Here is a 12,455-nt window from a genome sequence, read left to right on the forward strand (position 1 = left end):
GCTTCTCTAGGAACACGAATAATAGGCTCAAAGACCTTTAATTATGGTTAGAATCCACTTATGAGTGAATACATACCGTGTTCCTCTTTTTGGGTCTGGCTTACCTCACTCAGTAAAGCGTTTTCTATGTCCATCCATTTGCATGCAAAATTCAAGATGTCATTGTTTTTTACCGCTGAGTAAAACTCTAATGTGTATATGTTCCACACCTTTTTTAACCATTCTTCTATTGAGGGGCACCTAGGCTGTTTCCAGGTTCTGGCTATTACAAATAGTGCTGCTATGAACATAGTTAACAAATGCTTTTGTAGTATGTTAGGGAATCTCTAGGGTATATTCCCAAGAGTGGAATTGCTGGGTCGTGAGGGAGGTTGACTCCCAGTTTCCAGAGAAACCGCCACACTGATTTCCACAGTGGCTGCACAAGTTTGCATTCCCACCAACAATGGATGAGTGTTCCCCTCACTCCACATCCTCTCTAGCATAGGCTATCATTGGTGTTTTTGAGTTAGCTATTCTGACAGGTGTAAGATGGTATCTCAAAGTGGTTTTGATTTGCATTTCCCTGATCACTAAGTAGGTTGAGCATGACCTTAAGTGTCTTCTGGCCATTCGAAGTTCATCTGTTGTGAATTCTCTGTTCAGTTCAGTACCCCATTTTTTAATTGGGTTAATTAGAGTTTTAGTGTCTAGTTTCTTCAGTTCTTTGTATATTCTGGAGATCAGACCTTTGTCTGATGAGGGGTTGGTGAAGATCTTCTCCCAGTCAGAAGGCAGCCTTTTTGTCCTACTGACGGTGTCCTTTGCTTTACAAAAGCTTCTCAGTTTCAGTAGATCCCATTTATTCATTGTTTCTCTTATTGTCTGTGCTACTGGGGTCCTACTTAAGAAGAGGCCTCCTGTGCCTATATCTTGTAGACTACTTCCCACTTTCTCTTCTATCAGGTTCAAAGTGGACGGATTAATGTTGATGTCTTTAATCCATTTGGACTTGAGTTTTGTGCATGGTGATAGATATGGATCTACCTTCATTCTTTTACAGGTTGACATCCAGTTATGCCAGCACCATTTGTTAAAGATGCTTTCCTTCTTCCATTGTATACCTTTAGCTCCCTTGTCGAAAATTAGGTGTTCATAGGTTTGTGGGTTAATATCTGGATCTTCTATTCGATTCCATAGGTCAACTTCTCTGTTCTTATGCCAATACCAAGCTGTTTTCAATACTGTAGCTCTGTAACAGAGTTTGAAGTCAGGGATGGTAATGCCTCCAGAAGTTCTTTTATTGTATAAGATTGTTTTGGCTATCCTGGGTTTTTTGTTTTGCCATATAAACTTGATTATTGTTCTCTCAAGGTCTGTGAAGAAGTTTGATGGGATTTTGATGGGGATTGCATTGAATCTATAGATTGCTTTTGGTAGAATTGCCATTTTTACTATGTTGATTCTCCCAATCCAAGAGCAGGGGAAGTCTTTCCATTTTCTGGTATCCTCCTCAATTTCTTTCTTCAAAGACTTAAAGTTCTTGTCAAATAGGTCTTTCACTTCCTTGGTTAGAGTAACCCCAAGATATTTTATGCTATTTGTGGCTATCATGAAAGGTGATGTTTCTCTGATTTCCCTCTCTGCTTCTTTATCTTTGTGCATAGGAGGGCCACTGATTTTTTGGAGTTGATCTTGTATCCTGCCACGTTACTAAAGGTGTTTATCAGCTGTAGGAGTTCTTTGGTAGAGTTTTTGGGGTCACTTATGTATACTATCATATCGTCAGCAAATAACGAAAGTTTAACTTCATCCTTTCCAATTCGAATCCCCTTGATCTCCTTATGTTGTCTTATTGCTATTGCTATAACTTCAAGCACTATATTGAAGAGGTATGGAGAGAGTGGACAGCCTTGTCGCGTTCCTTATTTTAGTGGAAAGGCTTTGAGTTTCTCTCCATTCAATTTGATGTTAACTGTCGGCTTGCTGTATATTGCTTTTATTATATTTAGGTATGATCATTGTATCCCCAGTCTCTCCAACACCTTTATCATAAATGGGTGTTGAATTTTGTCAAATGCTTTTTCAGCATCTAGTGAGATGATCATATGGTTTTTTTCTTTCAGTTTATTTATATGATGGATTTCATTGATAGATTTGCGTATGTTGAACCAGCCCTGCGTCTCTGCGATGAAGCCTACTTGATCATAATGGATAATTTTTCTAATGTGTTCTTGGACTCGGTTTGCCAGTATTTTATTCAGAATTTTCGCGTCGATGTTCATGAGTGAGATTGGCCTGTAATTCTCTTTCTTGGTTGTGTCTTTGTGTGGTTTTGGTATTAGGGTAACTGTAGCTTCATAAAAGGACTTAGGCAATGACTCTTCTGTTTCTATATTGTGGAATACGTTAAGGAGTATAGTTATTAGCTCTTCCTGGAAGTTCTGGTAGAATTCTGCATTGAAACCATCTGGTCCTGGGTTTTTTTGGTAGGGAGATTTTTGATAACAGCTTCTAATTCTTCACGACTGACAGGTCTATTTAGATTGTTCACCTATTCTTGGTTCAACGTTGGTATATGGTACTTATCTAAAAAATTGTCCATTTCTTTTACATTTTCCAACTTTGTGGCATATAAACTTTCGTAATAAGATCTAATGATTCTCTGAATTTCCTCTGTGTCTGTGGTTATGTCCCCCTTTTCATTTCTGATCCTATTAATTTGCATGTTCTCTCTCTGCTGTTTGATTAGTTTGGCTAGGGGTTTGTCAATCTTGTTGATTTTCTTTTTGATTCATTGATTCTTTGGATTGTTTTCTGTGTTTCTATTTTGTTGATTTCAGCCCTCAGTTTGATTATTTCCAGTCTTCTAGACCTCCTGGGTGAATCAGCTTCTTTTTTTTCTAGAGCTTTCAAGTGTGCTGTTAAGTCTCCAATGTGTGCTTTCTCCATTTTCTTTAATTGGGCACTTAGTGCTATGAACTTTCCTCTTAGCACTGCTTTCATAGTGTCCCATAGGTTTGAGTATGTTGTGTCTCTATTTTCATTAAATTCAAGGAAACTTTAATTTCTTTCTTTATTTCTTCCTTGACCCAGGGGTGATTTAGTAGTTGACTGTTCAACTTCCATGAGTTTGTTGGCTTCCTGGGGGAAGCATTGTTGTTGAATTTTAATTTTAGTTCATGGTGATCTGAGAAGACACAGGTGGTTACTAATATTTTTTTGTATCTGTGGAAGTTTGCTTTGTTACCGAGCATGTGGTCAATTTTCGAGAAGGTTCCATGAGCTGCAGATAAAAAGGTATATTCTTTCCTATTTGGGTGGAGTGTTCTATAGATGTCTGTTAAGTCCATTTGATTCAATACCTCAAATAAATCTCTTAATTCTCTGTTTGGTTTCTGTCTGATTGACCTGTCCATTGGTGAGAGAGGAGTGTTGAAGTCTCCTACTATTAGCGTGTGTGGTTTGATGACTGCCTTGAGTTCTAGAAGAGTTTCTTTTACATATGTGGGTACCTTTATATTAGGAGCATAGATATTCAGGATTGAGACTTCCTCTTGATGAATTGTTCCAGTTATGAGTATGAAATGTCCATCTCCATTTCTTCTGATTGATTTTAGTTTGAAGTCGATTTTGTTAGATATTAGAATGGCCACACTCGCTTGTTTCTTAGGTCCATTTCCTTGGAAAACCTTTTCCCAACCCTTTACTCTGAGTAGGTGTCTGTCTTTGTGGTTGAGGTGTGTTTCTTGTAAACAGCAGAATGTTGGATCCTGTTTTCATATCCAATCTCTAAGTCTGTGCCATTTTATAGGTGGATTGTGTCCATTGATATTAAGTGATATTAATGACCAGTGGTTGTTGACTCCGGTCATTTTTTTTTTTTTAGGTAGTAGAGTGTATGTGTTTTCCTTCTTTGATTTGTGCTTGTGAATGGTTGCTAGATGTTTGAGTTATTGTAGGCAGTGTTGGGAATGTTGGATTCCTTTGGTAGTGATTTTCCTTCTAATATTCTCTGTAAGGCTGGATTAGTAGCTACGTATTGTTTAAATTTGTTTTTATCCTGGAATATTTTGTTTTCTCCGTTGATAGTGAATGATAACTTGGCTGGGTATAGTAGTCTGGGTTTGCATCCATGGTCTCTTAGTTTCTGCAGTACCTCTATCCAGGGTCTTCTGGCTTTCATGGTTTCCATAGAGAAGTCCGGTGTAAGCCTGATAGGTTTACCTTTATAAGTTACTTGACCATTCTCCTTTGCAGCTCTTAAAATTTTTTCTTTAATATGTATGTTTTGTGTTTTGATTATTATATGGCGAGGGGATGTTTTTTTCTGATCCAGTCTATTCGGTGTTCTGTATGCTTCTTGAACCTTCATAGGAATATCGTTCTTTAGGTTGGGAAAGTTTTCTTCTATAATTTTGTTGAATATATCTTCTGGGACTTTGATCTGCAGTTCTTCTCCTTCTTCAATCCCTATTATTCTTAGATTTGGTTTTTTTATTGTGTCCCAGATTTCCTGAATGTTTTGTGAAGAGAATTTGTTGGATTTGCCGTTTTCTTTGACCAGAGCATTTATTTTCTCTATGGTATCTTCATAATCTGAGATTCGTTCTTCTATCTCTTGTATTCTATTGGTTATGCTTGATTCTGTAGACTCCGTTCGTTTACCTAGGTTTTCCATATCCAGCCGGTTCTCAGTTTGTGTTTTCTTCATTGCCTCCATTTCAGTTTTCAATTCTTGAAGTGTTTCCTTTACTTGTTTGATTGATTTTTCTTGGTTTCTCAGGGTCTCATTCACGGATTTACTTATTTCTTCAAACTTTTTGTTATATTTCTCATCCATTTCTATACTCATTTCTTCAAACTTTTTGTTATATTTCTCATCCAATTCTTTAAGGGAGTTATTCATATCCTGTTTAAGGGACTCTATTGCTTTCATAATGGCACTTTTTTCCAGTTCTTCTGGGTTAAGGTGTTCAAGTCCTTCTATTGTAGGGTCCTTGGGATCTGGTGTTTTCATGTTGTTTTTCAGATTGTTGGATGAGGTCTTGCCTTGGCGTCTGCCCATCTCTTACTTCAAATGTTCTCTATTGGAACTTCTGTTACCGGGTCAGGTTCCCTTCTTGGGCAGGGACTTCACTGACAGAATGCCCACCTTTCTTCAGGCAGGCTATTGAAGCACAGGCACTCCCTCTTTCCGGGATGCGCTTACAATGCAGGCTCAGCTTGCAAGGCAGCTGAGCTGGGGAAATTTTATGGCCCCAGGGGGAAGGGAGAAATATAGGAATTTGTACCTGGATTGGAGCTGGGATGGCAGGCAGGAGGGGGGAGCCAGTACTGCAGGGCGACCTGGGCTTCTATGGGGTTGGGGAACGCCCAAGCTCCTCCTCACTGGGACCCTGCCATGGCCCGAAGCAAACTCACCCCTCCGATGGCCCTCTGCTAGAAGTTAGGGCCCCTGCTGGTCAGGAATGTGGCTGAGCTGGCACCTGGTCCACCTGTCCTCAGGGAGGCCTTTAAGACCCAGGAACTGCCTCCAGCCGGGATGCGCCTACAGCCCAGGCCCAGCTTGCAAGGCAGCTGAGCTGGGGAAATTTTATGGCCCCAGGGGGAAGGGAGAAATATAGGAATTCGTACCTGGATTGGAGCTGGGATGGCAGGTGGGAGGGGGTAGCCAGCACTGCAGGGCGACCTGGGCGTCTATGGGGTCGGGGAATGCCCAAGCTCCTCCTCACCGGGACCCTGCCACGGCCTGAAGCACACTCACCCCTCCGATCTGGCAGCATATCTTTTTGTCATTAAACTCTTTAAAAAGTATTATTTTGACTATATTTTGAATTCTGAATTGATAATATATTTTATATTTTGCTACCCTCCTTTAAATTTCTGCTTCATTTTTGGTAATTTATGCTGATTTGAATTCTAACTTAATAATTATTTCTGAAGATATATGTAATTTACCATTAAAATTCTTGTGTCTGGAATTTATTTTATGTCTTCATTGAATTTTTTTCTAGTTTTTTGAACATATTAGCTTAGTTATTTTAAAGTCTTTGAGGTTTTATTTATTCATTTTTAAGATGGAAAAAATCTTTTCTTGTTTTATTTTTTACTGGACACATGTTAATAGTTGGTTTAACATATCTATAATCTAGATCATTACAAAGTAATTGAAATGGTGATATGTAAAATTTTTAAATTTATTTACTTTAGAGTGTGTGTGTGTATGTATTGATGACAGTTGCCAAAGTATACATTTGTAGATCAGAGAACAACTTTAAGAGTGAATTCTCTCCTCCCAGAGGTGAATTCAGGTCATTGGGTAGTAGCAAGAGCTTTTACCTACTGTGTCATCTCCCTAGCTTAATTCTTAATTAAATAATTATTAATTAATTCATAATGCTTAATTCTTAATTACATTGGATATAGAATAACTGTATTTTTCTATGGCATATCAGCCAGTATATTACAGAAAATAGAGGTTAATAAATACAAAACATTAGGATGAAAACAATTGTATAAACCCAGTCTTATTTCCAAGTAGTACATCACTTGGCATATATATATACTATATATATATATATATATAGTATATATATATATATATACTACTATAGCAAGTAGCAAATCAACTGGCAGAAATGTGAGAAACTTAAAAGAACAATTGATAAGACCAGTAATAATATACATGTTAAATATGTTATCTTGGTTTTAATCTATATAAAAAGTAAAATGTTGTAGGAGACTGCTTGTTTGTTCCTGGCTGCCCAGACCATGAAATAATCACACAGAAACTCTATTATTTAAATCACTGCTTGGCCAATCACTTAAGCATATTGCTAGCTAGCTATATCTTGGGTTAACCCATTTCTATTAATCTGTGTATCGCCCCGTGACTGTAGCCTACCAGCAAGGTCCTGGCGTGTCTGTCCCTGGCTGAGGCTACATGGCTTCTCTCTGACTCCACCTTCTTTCTTCCAGCATTCAGTTTAGTTTTCCCCACCTAGCTCTACTCTGCCCTATCTCAGGCCAAAGCTAACCTATAAAAGCAGTGCATCTACAGAAGGGCCTCCCACACCACTGAAATACCTGAGTGATGGAAGGATGTGGAGCTTACTCATGGAATTTGAATTCTCTCAAATTTTGTAGAAGTTGCCTTCTTGAAACACTGCATGGTCTTAGAAAGTTGTGATATATAATTTTACATCTTTTATAAAAGGATAGATAATAGTGAACAGAGTATCTCTGGAGAGACAGAGGCCATACCTTGTGGTTAATAGGTGGCAAAAAAGTGTCTAAACCTAATGGAAATAATAATAAATATCTCCTTTTGTGTCTGTAAAAACTGAGGGTCAAGTTTCTGAGAATATATAAGCAGTTGAAAACAGACCTTCACAGGCAGTCTTTCTGAAGTGAAAAGTATTTTGCTACTTCCTTGTCTTTCTGGAAGTGATATTTACAAAGAATCTAAATAACTGTGAAAAACATACTCCAGAATTTAAAAAGTGAAAGTTCTGTTAATTTTCCTACTGAAAAAGTGGAAGAATCTCATTAAATCAATATCTCTCTTTCCCCCCTCCTCCTCCTCCTCCTTCCTCTGCTTCTTTTCCTTCTGTCCTTCCCGCTCCCTCTTTCTCTTCCCCGCTTCCCCACCAGCAGTAGTTATACACCCTTTCTTTTATATATACTAAATTATTCTTGGGGCTAGAGAGGTGACTCGTACTTCAGAGCACTTTCTGTGCTAGCATGAAGGCCAGAGTTCAGACCCTAGCACCCACATGAAAACTGGGCATGTTCCTCACATGCACACCTGTAACTCCAGTGCTGAGACTGACAGAGATAGGAAGATTTCTGGCATTACTGGCAGGTAGTCTAGCAGGCAGTCTAGCTCGTTCTAGATTCAAGAAACCCTTTGTCTAAAGGGAGTAAGGTGTAAAGTGGTAGAGGTGGACACCTTGTGCCTTCTTCTGGCTTGGGGGTTTATTTTTCTAGTCTGTCTTTACCTCTGGTTTTTGGGCTTTGATCATGATTGCTTTGAATATGCATCAAGATTATTATGGATCTTGTTATTAGTGTTGTTATTTGATGCAAAAACCCACAAAGTATGATTAATAATTTATTAAGGGGTACAATGGAAAAACAGACTCATGAATACAGAATGACTTAGACGCAGCTGCTGATTCAGCTGCCATTGTCCTAATGTTCTGCGATGATGAGGTGATGAGGGTGATGAGGACCAACTGCAAGGCTTGCTCCTGCTCCAACCACCCAAGAGAAAGAGTACACATCCCCTCCTCAGTTTTGTTTGGTCACTTATCCTGAGAAACCATGCCCATAGGCCTAGTTATGCAAACATCAGTTGTGGTTATTATTATTAATATATGCTTATAATTAATTAATTATATATTAATAATATATAAATTATTATTATAACTTCTGGACAGGTTATATTAAGTTGTATAGATTCTTTTGTCTGTTTCCAGAGAGCAGTAAATTAAGACCAACAAGTACATATAAACTGATCAATTTAATTCTTTAGGGATTGACTTTCTGCTCTATTGTGGCCAGTTTATAGTCACTTCTTTCTATTCCTAGTTTCAAGTTAAACTTGCTTTATATTTGTGCCATTGTACCTCGAAGGCCCTAAGATCATCTTCGGTCTCCAACATTGTATGATTGCTAAAACCTTCGCTTTGCTTTCTAACTTCCCAACTGCTCTTCCGCTGATTTCCTTGGAATTTCACCCTGTGCCCATGCAGCATGGGTCTCAAAGATACCTTTAGAGGACTTTGCATGTAGCCTTTGGAGGCGTTTCCTGCAGTTCCTCCTTTATCTGTGATTCTGTTCCCTGCATTCCAGGGCTTTTTTTGGCAGGGAGATTTCTGATAACAGCTTCTAATTCTTCACGACTAACAGATCTATTTAGATTGTTCAACTGTTCTTGGTTCAACTTTGGTATATGGTACTTATCTAAAAAAAATGTCCATTTCTTTTACATTTTCCAACTTTGTGGCATATAAACTTTCGTAGTAAGAGCTAATGATTCTCTGAATTTCCTCTGTGTCTGTGGTTATGTCCCCCTTTTCATTTCTGATCTTATTAATTTGCATGTTCTCTCTCTGCCATTTGATTAGTTTGGATGTCAATTTTCGAGAAGGTTCCATGAACTGCAGAGAAGAAGGTATATTCTTTCCTATTTGGGTGGAGTGTTCTATAGATGTCTGTTAAGTCCATTTGATTCAATACCTCAAATAAATCTCTTAATTCTCTGTTTGGTTTCTGTCTGATTGACCTGTCCATTGGTGAGAGAGGAGTGTTGAAGTCTCCTACTATTAGTGTGTGTGGTTTGATGACTGCCTTGAGTTCTAGAAGAGTTTCTTTTACATATGTGGGTGCCTTTACATTAGGGGCATAGATATTCAGGATTAAGACTTCCTCCTGATGAATTGTTCCTGTTATGAGTATGAAATGTCCATCTCCATCTCTTCTGATTGATTTTAGTTTGAAGTCGATTTTGTTAGATATTAGAATGGCCACACCCGCTTGTTTCTTAGGTCCATTTGCTTGGAAAACCTTTTCCCAACCCTTTACTCTGAGTAGGTGTCTGTCTTTGTGGTTGAGGTGTGTTTCTTGTAAACAGCAGAATGTTGGATCCTGTTTTCGTATCCAATCTCTAAGTCTGTGCCTCTTTATAGGTGAATTGAGTCCATTGATATTAAGAGATATTAATTACCATTGGTTGTTGACTCCAGTCATTTTTTGGGGGGGTAACAGAGTGTATGTGTTTTCCTTCTTTGAATTGTGCTAGTGAAGGGTCGCTAGATGTCTGAATTATTGTAGTCAGTGTTGGCAATGTTGGATTCCTTGGGATGTAATTTTCCTTCTAATATTCTCTGTAAGGCTGGATTAGTAGTTACGTATTGTTTAAATTTGTTTTTATCCTGGAATATTTTGTTTTCTCCGTTGATAGTGAACGAAAGCTTGGCTGGGTAAAGTAGTCTGGGCTTGCATCCATGGTCCCTTAATTTCTGCAGTACCTCTATCCAGGACCTTCTGGCTTTCATGGTTTCTATAGAGAAGTCTGGTGTAAGTCTGATAGGTTTACCTTTATAGGTTACTTGACCTTTTTCCTTTGCAGCTCTTAATATCCTTTCTTTAATCTGACTGCTTTGTGTTTTGATTATTATATGGTGAGGGGATGTTTTTTTCTGATCCAGTCTATTCGGTGTTCTGTATGCTTCTTGCACCTTCATAGGAATATCACTCTTTAGGATGGGAAAGTTTTCTTCTATAATTTTGTTGAATATATCTTCTGGACCTTTGATCTGCAATTCTTCTCCTTCTTCTACTCCTATTATTCTTAGATTTGGTTTTTTTATTATGTCCCATATTTCCTGAATGTTTTGTGATGAGAATTTGTTGGATTTGCTGTCTTCTTTGGTCAGGGCGTTTATTTTCTCTATGGTGTCTTCATAATCTGAGATTCGTTCTTCTATCTCTTGTATTCTATCGGTTATGCTTGATTCTGTAGTCTCCGTTCGTTTACCTAGATTTTCCATATCCAGACGGTCCTCGGTTTGTGTTTTCTTCACTGCCTCCATTTCAGTTTTCAATTCTTGAACTGATTCCATTACCTGTTTGATTGTTTTTTCTTGGTTTCCCAGGGTGTCGTTTACGAATTTACTCATTTCTTCAAACTTTTTGTTATATTTGTCTTCCATTTCTTTACTCATTTCTTCCATCTTTTTGTTAAATTTCTCTTCTATTTCTTTAAGTGAGTTATTCATACCCTGTTTAAGAGACTCTATTGCTTTCATAATGACACTGTTTTCCACTTCTTCCGGAATAGGGCGTTCAAGTCCTTCTGTCATAAGATCGCTGGGATCTGGTGTTTTCATGTTGTTTTTCAGATTGTTGGAGGAATTCTTGCCTTGGCGCCTGCCCATCTCTTCCTTCAGATGCTCTCCAATGGCTCTTCCCTCTGCTGGGTCTTCTTCTACTGGATTAGTGTCCCTTGCTATCCAGGAATCACTTTGCCTGCAGCCTTAGCTTGCTGCAGGCAGGCTATCAGAACAAAGGGACTCCCGTCCCTTTGCACTCACCGCCTGACCCGGCCCGCGGTGCCCACCCCGGCTGAGATGGAGGAATTTAAACCCCGAAAAAGGGAGAGGGGAGGGGAGGGGAGGGGTTCCAGGCTGAAAGCTGGGATGGCGTAGCAGGAGAGAGGGATTAGCTGGGTGAAGCTGCCCCTTTGGAGTAGCCAGGGAGATAAGGATGGCGGAAATATTGTGTGTTCCCTAACCGGACTTGTATGGCGGTCAACACACTTACCCCTCCACAGGATCAGAGCCCCTTGCTGGTCAGAAGACTCCCTGCCTGCAGTCTTAGGTTGCTGCCGGCCGGCTATCCGAACAAAGGGACTCCCGTCTCTTTGCACTCACCGCCTGACCCGGCCCGCGGTGCCCACCCCGGCTGAGATGGAGGAATTTAAGCCCCGAAAAAGGGAGAGGGGAGGGGAGGGGAGGGGTTCCAGACCGAAAGCTGGGATGGTGTAGCAGGAGAGAGGGATTAGCTGGGTGAAGCTGCCCCTTTGGAGTAGCCAGGGAGATAAGGATGGCGGGAATATTGTGTGTTCCCTAACCAGACTTGTATGGCGGTCAACACACTTACCCCTCCACAGGATCAGAACCCCTCGCTGGTCGTCATTTTTTTTTAATTCCACAGCTTTGAGAAGAAAACTCAAGAATGTTACTCACTGATCTTCTAAAACTACAAGTAATAATCGGCAACATGGAAAAAGAACTGTTTTTTCTCCCATGCTCATTATTTTTAAAACCTTCTATACAAAAATCTACATATGTAAGTGAAAAGATGGTTTACTATATCAAATAAATCATATTGGTTTTTTAATCACAGCAATAAGATGATCAGAAGAATACAGCAAAAGTTAAGAAGCCAAAGTACTTAAGCTATACAGATGGGAACTGTACAGATATAGGGCAGAAAACAAAAGAAAAAAAAAGAAAGGAGTTAATATAGTGCAGGATGCTTAATAACTCCTGTTGATATTAACTCAGAGTTTAGCGAATCCAGTTCACCTAAAATGTCAGTCCTCCAGCAGGCTTCCAGGCTACTAAACCTTTTTCTGAATCTGTGCCTGCTCCGTTGGCATAGTAACGCCCTGGACTGCTGCTGCTGCTGCAGTAGGTTTCCTTACGGCGTCCTCGCTTTACGACAGTAATAACTATGGCGGCGTTTGGTGGAAGATTTGAAAGTGCTACGAGTATCGAAGACCGAAAAGAACAGACCCGGCTTGCCAGGGCCGAAGTGTTACGCCAGGTACCGCCACTTTTCAGGGCTTTCTTCCTTTTAAAACTAGTGCTTGCACTGAGAACTTCCTATATGCTAGGCCAGCACTCCCAGAGAATCTGTCTTTAGACAGATCTCAGAAACTTATTTAGAGTTGTAGGACTTGA

At 39.5% G+C, this 12,455-nt stretch overlaps 2 protein-coding genes across 8 annotated transcripts in view; both read left to right on the forward strand.

Moving 5' to 3' along the window:
* LOC146894770 (tRNA (carboxymethyluridine(34)-5-O)-methyltransferase ALKBH8-like) overlaps positions 1-12,455 on the forward strand; it is a 54,282-nt gene that overhangs the window by 40,116 nt on the left and 1,711 nt on the right. Inside the window, exon 6 of the mRNA XM_087901180.1 lies at positions 12,187-12,318. Within this exon, the coding sequence (XP_087757306.1) occupies positions 12,187-12,318 (132 nt within the window). The remainder of the gene's footprint in view (positions 1-12,186; positions 12,319-12,455) is intronic.
* LOC148118268 (CWF19-like protein 2) overlaps positions 12,042-12,455 on the forward strand; it is a 29,537-nt gene continuing 29,123 nt past the window's right edge. For 6 of the 7 annotated variants that reach the window (XR_015736231.1, XM_087901177.1, XM_087901174.1 and 3 more), the window contains exon 1: positions 12,042-12,318. The gene's annotated coding sequence lies outside the window, so the exon portion shown is untranslated. The remainder of the gene's footprint in view (positions 12,319-12,455) is intronic. The other variant, XM_087901172.1, reaches the window with a different exon arrangement.

The sequence above is a fragment of the Myodes glareolus genome, chromosome 23 (genome assembly GCF_982192425.1).
Source record: "Myodes glareolus chromosome 23, mMyoGla1.1, whole genome shotgun sequence".
Taxonomy (NCBI): domain Eukaryota; kingdom Metazoa; phylum Chordata; class Mammalia; order Rodentia; family Cricetidae; genus Myodes; species Myodes glareolus.